Source organism: Oryctolagus cuniculus, chromosome 5, assembly GCF_964237555.1.
Source record: "Oryctolagus cuniculus chromosome 5, mOryCun1.1, whole genome shotgun sequence".
NCBI classification, from domain to species: Eukaryota; Metazoa; Chordata; class Mammalia; order Lagomorpha; family Leporidae; genus Oryctolagus; species Oryctolagus cuniculus.
Window position 1 is genome coordinate 133,944,541 of NC_091436.1, and position 14,143 is coordinate 133,958,683.

The following is a 14,143-nucleotide window of genomic DNA, read 5'->3' on the forward strand; positions in this document are numbered from 1 at the left end:
CTTCTCCTGGTCTCCCATGGGGTGCAGGGCCCAAGCACTTGGGCCATCCTCCACTGCACTCCCTGGCCACAGCAGAGAGCTGGCCTAGAAGAGGGGCAACCGGTACAAAATCCGGCGCCCCGACCGGGACTAGAACCCGGTGTGCTGGCGCCGCAAGGTGGAGGATTAGCCTAGTGAGCCGCGGCGCTGGCCAGACCTGTTTTTAACATGAGAGCAGAGGCTAGGCACCTCACCCACCGCCATTCAGCTCCCCAGGGCTCAAGGCTGACAGCTCCCACCCGTCCTTCGTCTGGTAGCTCCTTTTCCTGGTGGCCTGTCCCTGGTGTCCTGCCCTGGGAGCTCTCGCTCAGCTCTAATTCCAGCTCAGGCTTCGGGAAGCTCCCAGGATCCCTGATTGAGCCCCTGCTCCCCACAACCCCTATGGCACCAGGATGCTCTCGCTGGGCTCCAAGCCTTTGCAAAAGTGAGTGCCCCTGCAGCGAAACACATTTAAGCAGACACTCTAAATAGGCCATATGCACAGGCACCTGCCAATCACAAACACCAGGGAACTTCAAAAAGATTGTGGAATTAGAATAACTGAAGCATAGGTTGTCCGTTAGATGCACTTCCTCGAACTCTTTTAAGTCTCCCGCGGTATTAGTCTATCCTCCTTATTTATTTATTTATTTATTTATTTTGTGAGAAATAAATAAAAGATCCGGTCTCCTATTTTTTTTCTCCCAGGCCTCGTTGACCGCTGATGGATTAGGAGTGGGCCCTTGCGTGCGACCCCAGGCTTTGGAAGGCGGCTGGAGCTGGTCCCACCCTCCCATCGGCTGCCAGGGTCTGAGTACGCGGCAGTTCAGCCTCGCCCCGCAGGGGCAGAGCGGAGGTGGGGGGTGGGGGGCAGGCGCTGAGCCGGGATTAGCTCGGTGCCGCGGAGTGGCTAGAGCCGCGGTGCCACAGGCGGGCACGATGCCGCTGCAGGACGAGACCCTGCGGGAGGTGTGGGCCTCGGACAGGTAGGAGCCCCCCGACCCCCGGCCCCGCGGAGCACGGGTGCGGGGCTGGGGTGGGGGGAGCCGGGAGCAAGACAGGCCGCTTCCTTTCTCCCCGCAGCGGGCACGAGGAGGAAGGTCCCGGTCCCGAGGCTGAGCGGCGTCCCCAGCAGGTTCGCCACCCTTTGGGAGGGGCAGAAGGAGTCCCCGCCGCTGTCGGGTCGCGCAGGGCGGAGGTCCCAGGTGGAGCGGGAGTTGCACGTCGGAAGGTTCTGGGGGGAGGCTGTGTTCGGAGGCATGGGGTCTGGGGGCGTTGGGACACGGTGGGGGGAGCGGCGGTGCCTGGGAGGCGTCATCCTTCCCCTCCCCGAGAAGGGGCTGCAGGTCCCCTCCGGATAATCCACGGTTATTTCTGGCGGCTCAAGGGATTAGAGGGTGTCCGGCCGCCCTCGGAGCCGCCCCCGCTTTCCTCCTTGACCGCCCCCTCCACTCCGCAGCGACCCGCCCCGGGGCAGAAGTTGAGGAAGAAGAGGACCGAGGTGCCCGGGTCCCCCAGCGCCCCGGGATCCAAGCCCCGTCGACTCGGAGGTGGGCGGGAGCGAGGGTGCCCAGAGTGGGATGGGGACCCCGAGGGAGGAGCCTAGGGCGCGCCCCGAGGCTGCGGGAGGGGCGGGGCGCTGCGTCCCGGGCCCCGGGAAGCTGGGGGGCCCTCCTGAACCCCACGTTTCGGCTCAGCGGGGCGGAGGGGGCGGCCACGGGAGGAGAGCGCCCCCGACCCGGCCCAGGCCAGCGCGCCGCAGCCGAGCGTCTACGCCAAGTTCCTCCGGGACCCTGAGGCCAAGAAGCCGGACCCCCGGGAAACCTTCCTGGTAGCCCGCGCCCCAGGCGCCGCCGCCGATGGTGAGAGACGCAGCGCCGCCACCGGGGAAAGGGGCTGAGTGGAGAGGAGGGGCTCAGGGCTGGCAGAGAGGCGGACCCCTACGCGAACTGCCAGCCTCCGGCCTAGCCTTGGAGCCAGGGCCTGTGCTAAGCACCACGGTTAGGAGATCGATGCTCTAAGATGTCCACTTTCCTCCGTTTTACAGATAGGGAAACTGAGGCACGGAGCGTTCGGGACGGAGGAGGGCAGGGGAAACGGGAGTGGGGGCAGCGAGAGGTGCAGAGTGTAAGGGGGGACGCGGCAGGTAGAGGGGTGGGGACTAGATAACAGGTTTCCTCGGCTGCGACCCCCTCTCCCCACAAGCCCAGCCCCTAACCGTGTGGTTCCAGGAAGGTTCCAGTATTCCCCCACCTGGCTCCAGCAGGCAGGCTCCTTCCCCGGTAGCAATCTGCAGGGACTGGGCTCCCCGGAGAAGGGGACCACCCTAGCGCCTGCTGTGAGAGGTTTCTACCTACAGAAGAGGAGGAGGAGGAAGATAAGGAGGAGGAGGATGAGGATGAGGAGGAGAAAGAGCAAATCCTTGGGCCTCCCAAGAAGCCTCCGAAAGAGAAGCCTTCTGCGGCCACCAAGGAGAGGAGAGCCAAGGCCCAGGGTAGGCGGGCTGGGTGTGGGTGCGGCACGGTGGGGACGCAGCCCCTGACTTTGGTGCATCATGGATGCACGGGAGCTGTGGCCTCCTGAGGGCCTCCAGCAGGGGACGTGCTGATTTTGAAAGGTGGAGAGACAGGGACAGAGGCAGAGAGACTGAGTTCTACCCTCCATCCACTTTTTCACTCCCCAGATGCCCACAACAGCTGGGGCAGGGGCAGGCCAAAGCCAGGAACCCAGAACTGTATCCTGGTCTCCCACATGGGTGGTAGGGACCCAAGTACTTGAGCCGCCGCCACCTGCTGCCTCCCAGGAGGTGGAGTATCCCAGATTCAAGCAGGCGCTCTGATTTGGGATGCAGGCACCCCCAAGCGGTGGCTTAACCACCATGCCAAATACCGGCCCCCAACCAGGAGGTCCCTAACCCCTGGCAGTCCTTGAAGACAAAGGCCAGTGTGTGCTCTATCCCATCCCTGCCCTTGTGCTCTGTAAGCACAAACTCCGTCCAGAGCTCCTACATGGAGCGGCAGGGACCCACGTGCTTGGGCCGCCATCCACTGTCTCCCAGGTGCGTTTTCAGGGAGCTGGATGGGAAGAGAGGCAGGACTGAATCCCAGGCACTCCAAAATGGGATGAGGACGCCCCAAGCAGCAGCCCACCCAACCGTGCTACAGTGCCTGTCCCTGGTTAACTCAATGTGAATGATGGTTATGATTTTAATAAAAGTATCAAAGTGATTACAGTAAAAAGAAATCAGTGGATAACTACAATGAGGCTTCCCCCAGCCAGCACTTCACCCGCCAGGCCCCCCCAGTCTGGTCTGAATGTGCACAGACCCCCAGAACCTTGGGCCTCTGGTGGAGGGAGAGCAGTCTGTAGCAGGCATCTTGTAGGAGGTAGGGTGGGAAGCAGGACCCAGAGGTAGGCCTGGCATTCTTTCATCCTCATTTGCTCATTCAGTTGCTCCTGGTTAAGCTCCTGGTTGGCCCAGTGCTTTTTTTTTTTTTTTTCCTTGGGAAAAAGTGGACATGAGCAGAAAGAAGGCCGCGGGCCCTTGTCAGGCATTCTGGCTCCCTTGGGGTGGGGGTGGGGGTGCATTGGAAAACAGCCTGCATAGGCTTCTTGTCTCCCCCCACCCCATCTTCCATGTCCAGGGGACCTGGGCAGCCCAGAGCTGGCAACAAAGAAGAAACCTCTCCGCACTAAGAAGAAGGAGGCCGCAGCTGGGGAGGGGACCAGGGTGAGGAAGGCAAAGAAGAAAGGTGAGCTGCGCCTGGAGGAGCAGGGCCCTGGGACGTGGCGGGGACTGTGACCTTTCTCGCCTACACCTGCAGGGCCCAGTGAGGCCGAGCAGGACCCCCCCGAGAGCCCGTCCGCAGTGAGGAAGAAGAGCCCGGCGGCCTTGTTTCTCGTTGGGGAAGGCAGCCCCGCCGAGAAAGCTTCAAAGAAGAAAGGTGAGTGCTGTGGCATCCGGAGAGGGGGCTGGGATCCTGGGGTGCTGGGCACCCCTGCCTCCACCCTGGGGTGCCCTACAGGAGATGCACAGGGCCTCCTGACCCCCACGTCGACAGCTGTGTGACCCTGGCAGGTGTGCAGCCGTCCTAAGGCCCTGACCGGAGTAACGGAGGGTACAGCAAGGGTCTACGTGAGATTTGGGGCTCACGGCCTTGTTTCCCCTCCATGCCCAGGTACACCCAAGGGCCCAGAAGAGGAGAAGAAGGAGGAAGACAGTGAGGAGGAGGCGGCGGCAGCTGTAGCAACCAAGAACAGCAACCAGAAGGGCAAAGCGAAGGGAAAGGGCAAAAAGGTTAGGTCCCAGGGCAAGGCCTGAGGTCCCGCAGGGAGCAGTGGCAGGGGCCTGGGGTCACCTTAGCTCCCCTCTGCAGCAGGTTACAAGGACAAAGCCCCAGCCTTAGGAGAACAGGAGAGGCACTGGTGGGATCACCAGGCTAGGTCTGGCCCGCTCATCTGGTATCTGAGGTCTCCCCTCTGCGGCATAACCATCAGACATAGCCGGAGAGGTCCCTACCAGTCCCACGTGAAGAGATAGGGCAGTGGCACAGGCAGGTGGTGGCACAGGTGTGCACAGCTCTGGACACAATGACTGGTGGTCAGCTCTGCCCAGGAAAACCTTTCTATGCTACTGCCCTGAGCTCCCCACCCAAGACCGCCCACCCACCCAGCAACCAAACAATCCAACAAGGACTGTCAGGGCCCTCCAGCCTCCACCTGAGAGCCCACTGGGCAATCCCGAGGGTCAGAGGAGACTTAAAGCTTGGGAATATGGCCCCAGCCCACAGAAGCTGTGCAGGAAAGGGAGGCCCATCTGAGAAGAGATATCCACACGTCTCCAAGGTGCAGGGCCCAGGTCTCGGCTCCATGGGTTTATTAGTCTGTGCAGGAGTGGCCAGGTCTTCGGGGACTGATTCACAGTAACCAAGATCACCAGGTGCCGATGTATAAAAGGAAAGTCCAGTTTATGACCTCCCCAGAGGGAGAATGTGACTGCAGGGCCGCCTCCAGACCCACAGGCCCTGAAACTCACAGCTGCCGGAGCTCTGGGATAAGTCCCGGCTGTCTTCAGGTCACATTCCAAACATATCTGTGTGTTTCCCAAGTTTCTTCTGGAACAGGCCGGGGTGGAGAATAGATGGTCACTCGCCCCCAGGGCTCCTGCCCGCACCCCAGGGCTGTCTGTGTTTCGCAAATAGCATCTGATTCTCAAAAGACCCAGCCCAGGTTGCAGTGCGTGCCGTCCCCTGTGGGGAGAGCTAGGCTGAGAATCCATGGGGCATAAATGTGGTTAGCCGGAAGTCTCTTTCTGAGCCAAGTCTCTTTACTCAGCCATGTATCGGCCAGGCACTGCTGTATAACAAAGCACCCCCAGACTCAGCAGCTTAGCAGGGCAGCTCGGCCCCAGTGGTCCCGGGAGGTGGTGGCAGAGGGGTCAGCAGGGCTACAGTGGCTCTGGGCATGACTGGAAATGAAGGGGGCGCTTCGCTGTCTCGGTTGCTGGCTATGACTCCCTCCCACCGCTGGGCATGACAGCCAACGTCTCCTGGAACCCAAGAGACAGAGCCAGAGGAGCCGAAGTATCTTTTGCCACCCAGCCTTGGAAGTGACCCTCCCCCACACTGCTTCTTCCAACCCTGATAGCCTGTGCAGGCGGGCGCCTCTCAGGGGCCACTGGGGCCATCTGGGAGGGAGGCTGGCCACCACGTTCAGGAGGGCGTGCTGTGTCAAGAATCCTAGTAGGCGATACTTGCATGGGCTTGCCCTGCGCTGGGACACAGCCGTGTCCTCGGGAGGGAGGCAGTCTCAGGCTGGGCTGCACCTCTCCCCAAGCTGCTTCACTTCTCTGAACCTCAGCTTCCCCGTCTGAGCAGTGGAGACAACCGCCCCTGTGGGTTCTTGAGAGGATGAAATGAGTTCGGATTTGGAAAGGGCTTAGAACTATACGGCGCACTGCTGGCGTTTACGGGGCGCGGAAATCCACGGGGGCCTGTCCCAGGTGTCCACCCTCCCCATATCCACTTCTCAGATGAGAAAAGCGAGTCACAGCATGGTTAAGACAGAAACAGGACCCTCTGTGGCGGGCCCTGGACTGGAATCCAGACTGGCTCCAGAGCTTGGACCCTTGCCCATGAGCTAAACAAAATAACAAAGCAAAGTTTCAGGGAGCCCCCAGGAGCGGGCCTGCTGGGCTGCTGGGAAAAGTAGGGGGCAGGGGGCCCTGCTGTAAATGTGTTTCCCTGCGTACATAAAGCAGCTGGTGGTCTGGCCCAACTTGGGCCCATCCCACTTCCCCACCCCTGCACACACACACACACACACACACACATGCACACACACCCCTCGCGCTTGCCCAAGGCCTGCTGGGGTTGGGGTTGGGGGCGGAGCTGCAGGCTGAGGCACCCTCTGTCCCACGCAGAAGGAGGAGAGGGCCCCGTCTCCCCCCGTGGAGGTGGACGACCCCCAGGAGTTCGTGCTGCGGCCTGCCCCCCAGGGCCGGACGGTGCGCTGCCGGCTGACCCGAGACAAGAAGGGCATGGACCGGGGCATGTACCCCTCCTACTTCCTGCACCTGGACGCCGAGAAGAAGGTAGGCAGAGAGGCAAACAGGGCAGTGCGGCTGCCAGGCCAGGCTGAGCGAGGGCCACCCTGCCCTCTGCCCCATTGCCTGGCCCCTCCCCCCACCCCGTCTCCCACCTGCCTCCCCTCTCTCCAGGTGTTCCTCTTGGCTGGCCGGAAGCGGAAACGGAGCAAGACGGCTAACTACCTCATCTCCAGCGACCCCACCAATCTGTCTCGAGGAGGGGAGAATTTCATCGGGAAGCTGAGGTGGGGCCGGGCATGGGGCGCGCGTCAGCAAGGGGGCCATGACTCGCCGCCTCGCGTGCTCTGTGCCGCCAAGCCCGCCCACCTCATGGGATGCCCTGCACCTGTCCCAGGTCCAGGGTTCTCACGCTTTGATATGCAAATGGCTCAGTGGGTCTGGGGCGGCCTGAGGGCTTTCGTCTCTAGTGAGCACCTCCGGGAGGCTCACCTGCTGTGGGGCGGGGCTTAAGCTCCATCCATGAGGGCAGGGGCCACACCTGTCTCCTTTGTGGTTGAATTCCTAGCACCTAGCACACAGTAGGTACTCAGTAAATGAGGCACGATTGTGCTGTGTCTGCTCTGCTTGTCACCCAGGCCTCAGAGGTGCAGACAGAGCTGGCTCCCAGCCAGGTCCTTATTTCACGCTTGTGTTTAACAAAAGTCGGGGCATGACTGTGTCAGGGAACTTGCAGAACAACTTTTTTTTAGTTTGAAAGGCTGAGTGGCCCAGAGAAAGAGAGAGACAGACAGAGGGAGAGAGACAGATATCTTCCATCTGCTGGTGCACTTCTCAAATGCCCGAAACAGCTGGGGGCTGGGCCAGGCTGAAGCCAGGAGCCCAAGAACTGCATCTGGTCTCCCACATGGCCGACAGGGGCCAAGCACTTGGGCCATCTGCTGCTGTCTCCCAGGGTGCACATTAGCAGGGAGCTGGATCAGAAACGGAGTGGCTGGGATTCTTACTGGCACTCTGATGTGGCATGTGGGCGCCCCGAAGCAGCGGCTTAACCGCTGCACCACAATGCCCACCCCTACTTCCAAATGTTAGCCCACGCAATCCTCTTAGCAGCCGAATGAGGGAAATACTGTTGCTGCGCCCAATTTACGGATGGGGCAGTCGAGGCTTGGAGTTTGAGTGACCTGTTGAAGGTTACACAGCTAGTAAAAGATGGAGCTGGGATGTGAATGCTGCCTGGTCTGGCAGCTGTAGCTTCTAAACAGACCTCCCCATAGCGGGCAGCCTGGGGTAGGAGACATTAATCGCTCAGGTCTAAGACACCGTGGACACAGGAGCTGTCAGAGCTGCCTAGCTTGCAGGGTCTTGGGGCCCCCAGCTCCCTGCCTCTGCTTGCAGGTCCAACCTCCTGGGGAACCGCTTTACCGTCTTTGACAACGGGCAGAACCCGCAGCGTGGAGGCAGCGGCACGGACGTGGGCAGCCTTCGGCAGGAGCTGGCGGCCGTGATCTATGTGAGAACCCTGCCTGCTCCCACCCCCACCACGCTGCTCCCCACACTGGGAGGGGAGGGCTGACCTAACACACACCTCCCTTCCAGGAAACCAACGTGCTGGGATTCCGCGGTCCCCGGCGCATGACCGTCATCATTCCAGGCATGAGCGCGGACAACGAGAGGGTCCCCATCCGGCCCCGAAATGTGAGCCCCGCACCCGAGGGCCCTGTCTGCTGTGAGACCCACTGGTGGGGGAGCGGGGAGGCAGAAGGATGGGGGCTTCGCTCACCCCCGTCCCACCCCCAGCACCCCCACCCCCTGCAAGTATTATGCCAGGCACCTGAGACCTGCCCCATTGCAGCTGGAATTCTAGTAGCAGATGACAGAGCAGGCAGATACCGCGATGACTGAGGCAGGTAGGGAGCAGGTTAGAAAGGAAGAAAAAGGTGAACAGGAGGACAGTGGCAGGTGTGTGCCCAGTATCAAACAGGGCGGTCGGGTGGGTCTCGCAGACAAGGCGGGGGTTGCACAGGGTCTTGGAGGGGAGGGAGTGAGCCTGGAGGTATCTGGGGGCTGAGCGTTCAGACAGGGTCCAGCCACTGCAAAGGCCCTGAGACAGAGTGGCTGGTGGGCTTGAGGAACTAGGTGGCCAGGGCGGCTGGAGGGAGGTACACGTGGACAGGGGAGGCCGGGGGCAGACACGGCCTCGTGCCCAACTGGCTGTCACTTGCAGAGCAATGGGAGCAGGATTTTGAGTGAGGGAGTGGCGTGAAGTGTTTGTAAAGGCAAAGGTTGCGCGTGTCAGGTGCAGGGGGAGACGGGGAGTGGCCCCACCGTGCCGTGGCCTCCCCCAATGCCAGTCCTGCACCCTGCTCTCCAGCAGGCCCAGGAGTTCAGAGTGGGGTAACGTGCTCACAGGAGACTGATGTCACTTTACTCATTTAAAATGAAAAATAATACGCCTGTCAGCTGACTGCACATCTTTCCCACTGGAAAGTCACACCATCGGCAGTCAGAGGCCAGGCTGACCTGTGGGGCGCCGGCCCTGGGAGGGTTTACTTAGCCTGTGGGTCCCTCAGTTGCTCCTTCCACGCCTGAAATAAACACACAACCCTCCTGGACCCAGTGCTGCCTGCCTATTTGGGCACGGTAAGAAGTGTGCAGTGCTGCTTTGGGTCTTGTCATCAGCCTGTGGTGCGTTCATTCCACGGACTCTGTGTCAGGCACCGGAGAGCAACAGAGCAGTTAGCAAAATAATGTCTGATAGGCACCACGCACCAGGAACTGGTCCAAAAAACACGCCACACGCTGTTCACTTACACGGTCCTCACAACACTCCACTGTGAGGGAAACTGAGGCATAGATACATGAGTAAAATACCATTCCTGCTCTCAGAGTGTCTCATCCTGTCCATTGCAGTGCAGTGGGAGGAGTGGGAAGCCCGAGCCTTCTGGAAGCTCAAGGCTGATGGGTCAGGAAGCCTTGGAGGAGGTGACCTTGAGAGCTTCCCGCTCAGCCATGAATGTGAACAGGGAACAGGAAAGTCGGCAGGGAAATAGCTCCAGACGCGGCCCCTGTCTTTTAGAAGCTCTTCCCCGTGGACATTTTCTTTTAATGATTGCTTACCTGTCCGTCTCCCCAAGCTCACCTGTGAGTGCCTCCTAGCTCTAGAATGCCTGGCACATTCTTGAAACCAGACGCCAGCCAGTGGCTGCTTCCTGTACTCATGGGTACCTATGGCGCAATGGGTTTGAACAGATAAATATTAAGCACCAAGTATTACTCTAGCACCTGGAAGATATCAGTGAACAAAACAAAGATCTGCCCTCTTCTTAAAAAAAATTTAAAGGTGTATTTATTGATTTGAAAGGTGGAGAAACAGAGACAGATTTTCCATCTGCTGGCTCATTTCCCAAATGCCAGCAACAGCCAGGGCTGGGCCAGACTGAGCCAGGAGTCAGGAACTCTATCCGGGTCCCCCATGTGGGTGGCAGGGTGTCAAGGACTTGGCCCATCTGCTGCTGCCTTCCCAGGTACATTAGCAGGGAGCTGAGCCATAGCTCCGATATGGGATGCTGGTGTTGCAGGCAGCAGCTTAACCCGCTGCAGCATGACACCAGCCCCGAAGGTTTGGCCTCCGGAAGCTGGCATTTTAGTGGAAGAGATAGTAGAGAGATTGTGTCCGATGCCCCTTTCCATTTTCCAGCCTTCCACCTTGGCATCCCACAAAGCCCCCTTCTCATAGACGTGCGCCCTGCCTCCTGCCAATGCCCAAGCCTGCTCTCAGGGTACCCTTGATGGACATCCAGACCCAGGCTGTATGGCTGCTTACACATGCCAGGGTGTGCACGGGTGCCCAGTCCTCTTCTGTGTTCAGTCCTGAGCCATCCAGGCCACTTCTAACTGTCTTCTCCCTCTTTATCTCCGGGGGCTGCAGGCCAGTGATGGGCTGCTGGTGCGTTGGCAGAACAAGACATTGGAGAGCCTCATTGAGCTCCACAACAAGCCACCTATCTGGAATGAAGACAGTGGCTCCTATACCCTCAACTTCCAAGGCCGGGTCACCCAGGCCTCGGTCAAGAACTTCCAAATTGTCCACGCCGATGACCGTAAGTACCTGAGGGCCCAGCCCAGGCCTTTCCCCGTTCTTTCTTTCCCCTTATTATTTTTTTTAAAAGATTTTTATTTATTTATTTGAGAAGTAGAGTTATAGACAGAGGGAGACAGAGAGAAAGGTCTTCCATCTGCTGGTTCACTCCCCAGAATGGCCACAATGGCCAGAGCTGAACTGATCCGAAGCCAGGAGCCAGAAGCTTCCTTCAGGTTTCCCACGTGGGTGCAGGGGCCCAAGCACTTGGGCTACCCTCCATTGCTTTCCCAGGCCATCCCAGAGAGTTGGATGGGAGGAGGAACAGCTGGGTCTCGAACCGGCGCCCATGCGGCACCGCAGGTGGAGGCTTAGCCTAAGCCACAATGCTGCCTACCTCCTTTCTCTTTCACGTCCCATAGCTTGGCCCTAGCCTCCGGGTCACTTCCTCCTCCCTGGCTGTGACACTGCTCCCAGGAGCCTCAGATATCCCAAGCAGACGTCCTGGGACTCATGGTTCCAGGTTCTGGTTCTGCCACTGGTCAGAGCCGTGGCTGCACACTGGAACACTCTGGGTGAGACTGTGTCGAAATGTGTTGAGCGGCTGGAGTTTGCAAGCCAGAGAGCCCAGGCCCTTTGTGGTCATAGAAGGAGCTGAGGCTCCCAGGGGGTACCCTATGCCCAAAATCTCAGCTCCCCCAGGCACTTACCCTGGCCCTCAAAATGTCATTTACTGAACACGCAGAGTGCTTTCGGCATGCCAGGCACTGTTCTCAGGATTTCACAGATACTGAATCTTAATTCAACAACTCTGTGAGAGGTTACTATTACTTCACTTCCATCCTGCCCTCTGCTTAGCTCCTGGCTTTGGCCTGGCCCAGCCCTGGCCGTTGTGGCCTCTTATAGAGTGAACCAGTGGATGGAAGATCTCTTTCCCTCTCCTTTTCTCTCTGTAACTCTGGTTTTCAAATAAATAAATAAATAAATCTTTTTTTTTTTTTTTTAAATGGCTGTAGCAGGAATTTTTTTTAAAAGATGTATTTATCCGAGGGATTGGTGTTGTGGTGTAGCAGGTAAAGCTGCTGCCTGCAATGCTGGCGTCCCCTATGGATGCCTGGCTGCTCCACTGCTTTCCAGATCCCTAATAACGGTCTGGGAAAAGCAGCAGAAGATGGCCCGAGTACTTGGGCCCTTGCACCCACATGGGAGACCTGGACAAAGCTCCTGGCTTCAGGCTGGCCCAGCACTGGCCATTGTGGCTATTTGGAAAGTGAACCAGCTGATGGAAGATCTCTGTCTCTCCTCCTCTCTGTAACTCTGATTTTCAAATAAATAAATAAGTCTTTAAAAAAAAAAAAAGACTTATTTATTTGAAAGGAAGCGTGACACAATGAGAGAGGAGAGAGAGACAGAGAAATCTTCCATCTGCTGGTTCATGCCCCAAATGACCACAATGGGCATCACTGGGCCGGGCTGAAGCCGGGAGTCTGGAACCCCATCTGGGTCTCCCACGTGGGTGACAGGCACTCAGATACTTGGGTCATCATCTCTGCCTTGCCAGCTGCATTGGCAGGAAGCTGGACCCAAAGTGGAGTGGCCGGGACTCAAACCTGCACTCTGACGTGGGAAAGGGGTGTCCCAAGCTGCAGCTTAACCCGCTGTACCACAAGGCTGGCCCTGTAACAAAGAATATTAATCCAGCATTTCTGAGGGTTTACTCTAAGTCTTTTCCCAAATGAGGTCAAAGGCCTACCCTCAAGGAGTTTGGAAAACAAGATGTACTGGGAACACCGCTAAGTAAAAATGTCCCTGTTGCAATTCTAGAGGAGAGGTCCCCTCTGGGGTGAGAGTTTGGGACTCCACCTTCTCAGGGTTGGGCCCACACAGCCCCTCCGCCACTGCACCCCAGGGACGTGCCCCTACTGTCACCTGCCCAGTGAGCTGGGGGCTGACCGCTCTAGATCACTTTTCCGGTTTGGGGTTGTTGTATTGTCAGCAGCTTCTGAACCTGATGGAAGCTGGGGGAGGTGTTGAGATTGGGGCTGGGAACCTGGCCTGGCCCCGAGAAAGGATGAGGGTGAGTGGGGTCACTGGCCGAGGTCAGGAAGGGGGCAGGGGGTGAGCCCAGCATCTCAAGTGGGGCTTGGGGGCTGGGATGGAAAAAGGTTGGAAAGGCAGGGTTCTGGGCTTGGCTGAGCTTGACAAGGTACTTCAGTACTCGATGAAGTGGCTGCTAGAGACATGGCCCTGGGCCGTCACCGATAAGGTCCCTGCCCTTGGGGGTGTACAGCGTAACAAGCCCTAAAGCTACAGGTGGGGCTGGTTGGGTGAGATAAGAAGGGGGGATGGGTGGAGGGGCAGTAGGGAGATGGAGACTGAGGCTTGGGGGTCCAATGCAAAGAGGGGAGATCTCCCCCCCCACACACACACCTTGAGGGCGCTGTCTGCCAGGATCCCGGTCAAGGGAGTCTCAGTCGCTCTCCGCTTGTTGTCTTCAGCCGACTACATCGTGCTGCAGTTCGGCCGCGTGGCGGAGGACGCCTTCACCTTAGACTACCGGTACCCACTGTGCGCCCTGCAGGCCTTCGCCATCGCCCTCTCCAGTTTCGACGGCAAGCTGGCTTGCGAGTGACCCCCAGCCGGCGGCCAGAGACTCCCGCAGGGTCCCTCCACGGAAGCCCCAGCGGGCGACTCCCCCCTTCCCCACACACACACCCAGTTGGAGGCTGACTCCTCACTGCCTCTCGGTGACTTCCGTCCTCTCCCCAATCTGGCACAGCCCCGGCAGGAGGGGCTCCGGCGGCCGGTGGACCAAGAGGAAGAACATCTGGGTTCGGAGCGGCACATCTGCAGCGGAGTCGGCCCGCGCCGCGCCCGCCCCGCGCCCCAGTCACTTCCTGTCGGGAGCAGTAGTTGGTGTTGTCTTAACCTCCTCCCCCTACACTGGGGCAGCGCGAGGCCGGGGAGCCGGGGCGCGTGGGTGACGGGGACTAGGACCAGACGCCCACATCTCCAATAAAGCCTTGTTCCTGGCTAAGGGCATCGGGGGTTCCTTGGCGCGCATGGAGACCGGGGCGCCGGCGCGCGGAGATCCGAGAGCGGCTCCGCGCCGCCTCCTGCCCAGGCCCGGGCGTGCCCGTCGCGGGTCCTACCGAGACTCGGAGGGCGAGCGGCGTCCAGACGTTCCCCCCCACCCCCCCACCCCCCGCGCACTGGGGGCCCGGGGAAGCTGGGCTGAGAGGGAGGGCCCCGGAGGTCCGGGAAGAGGGAGAAAGGGAGAAATTCGAGAAACAAGCCTCTCGGGGAGAACCAGACAAACCGGGTCCGGGCAGGGCGGGCGCAGCCGTCAGGGCGGAGCTGGGCTTGGGGCCCCGGGAGCGGGGGGGGGGGGGGGGGGGCAGCTCGCGGGCGGGAGGGGGCGCCCTGCCCGGGCGGCTCGGGCCGGGGGTTGGGGGCCGGGGGCGGGGGGGATAGGCAGCCCCTAGGCCCGTGTGCTGCGG

General features: G+C 59.7%; 1 protein-coding gene and 1 long non-coding RNA gene across 2 annotated transcripts; one reads left to right on the plus strand and one right to left on the minus strand.

Moving 5' to 3' along the window:
* The first annotated feature begins 898 nt into the window (after window positions 1–898).
* On the plus strand, window positions 899–13,680 carry TULP1 (TUB like protein 1). Its single transcript, XM_070074155.1, has 14 exons — window positions 899–1,004; window positions 1,102–1,153; window positions 1,478–1,568; window positions 1,716–1,880; window positions 2,378–2,512; window positions 3,663–3,770; window positions 3,843–3,962; window positions 4,197–4,315; window positions 6,440–6,610; window positions 6,737–6,849; window positions 7,961–8,075; window positions 8,162–8,260; window positions 10,494–10,665; window positions 13,142–13,680. The coding sequence occupies exons 1-14, from the start codon at window positions 958–960 to the stop codon at window positions 13,273–13,275; spliced, it is 1,641 nt and encodes a 546-aa protein (XP_069930256.1). The 5' UTR covers window positions 899–957; the 3' UTR covers window positions 13,276–13,680.
* On the minus strand, window positions 4,865–13,211 carry LOC138849672 (uncharacterized). The gene is made up of 3 exons (XR_011388697.1): window positions 13,074–13,211; window positions 9,705–9,790; window positions 4,865–5,566 (listed from the first exon to the last, which is right to left on the minus strand). It is a non-coding gene; the product is annotated as an uncharacterized lncRNA (long non-coding RNA).
* Window positions 13,681–14,143: the final 463 nt, after the last annotated feature.

Excerpts from the sequence above, each read along its gene's own strand:
- TULP1 (XM_070074155.1), top strand. The coding sequence starts at position 958 with ATGCCGCTGCAGGACGAGACCCTGCGGGAGGTGTGGGCCTCGGACAG. Across the intron at positions 1,005-1,101 it reads GAGGTGTGGGCCTCGGACAG|CGGGCACGAGGAGGAAGGTC; the intron begins GTAGGAGCCCCC and ends TTCTCCCCGCAG. Across the intron at positions 3,963-4,196 it reads GAAAGCTTCAAAGAAGAAAG|GTACACCCAAGGGCCCAGAA; the intron begins GTGAGTGCTGTG and ends CTCCATGCCCAG.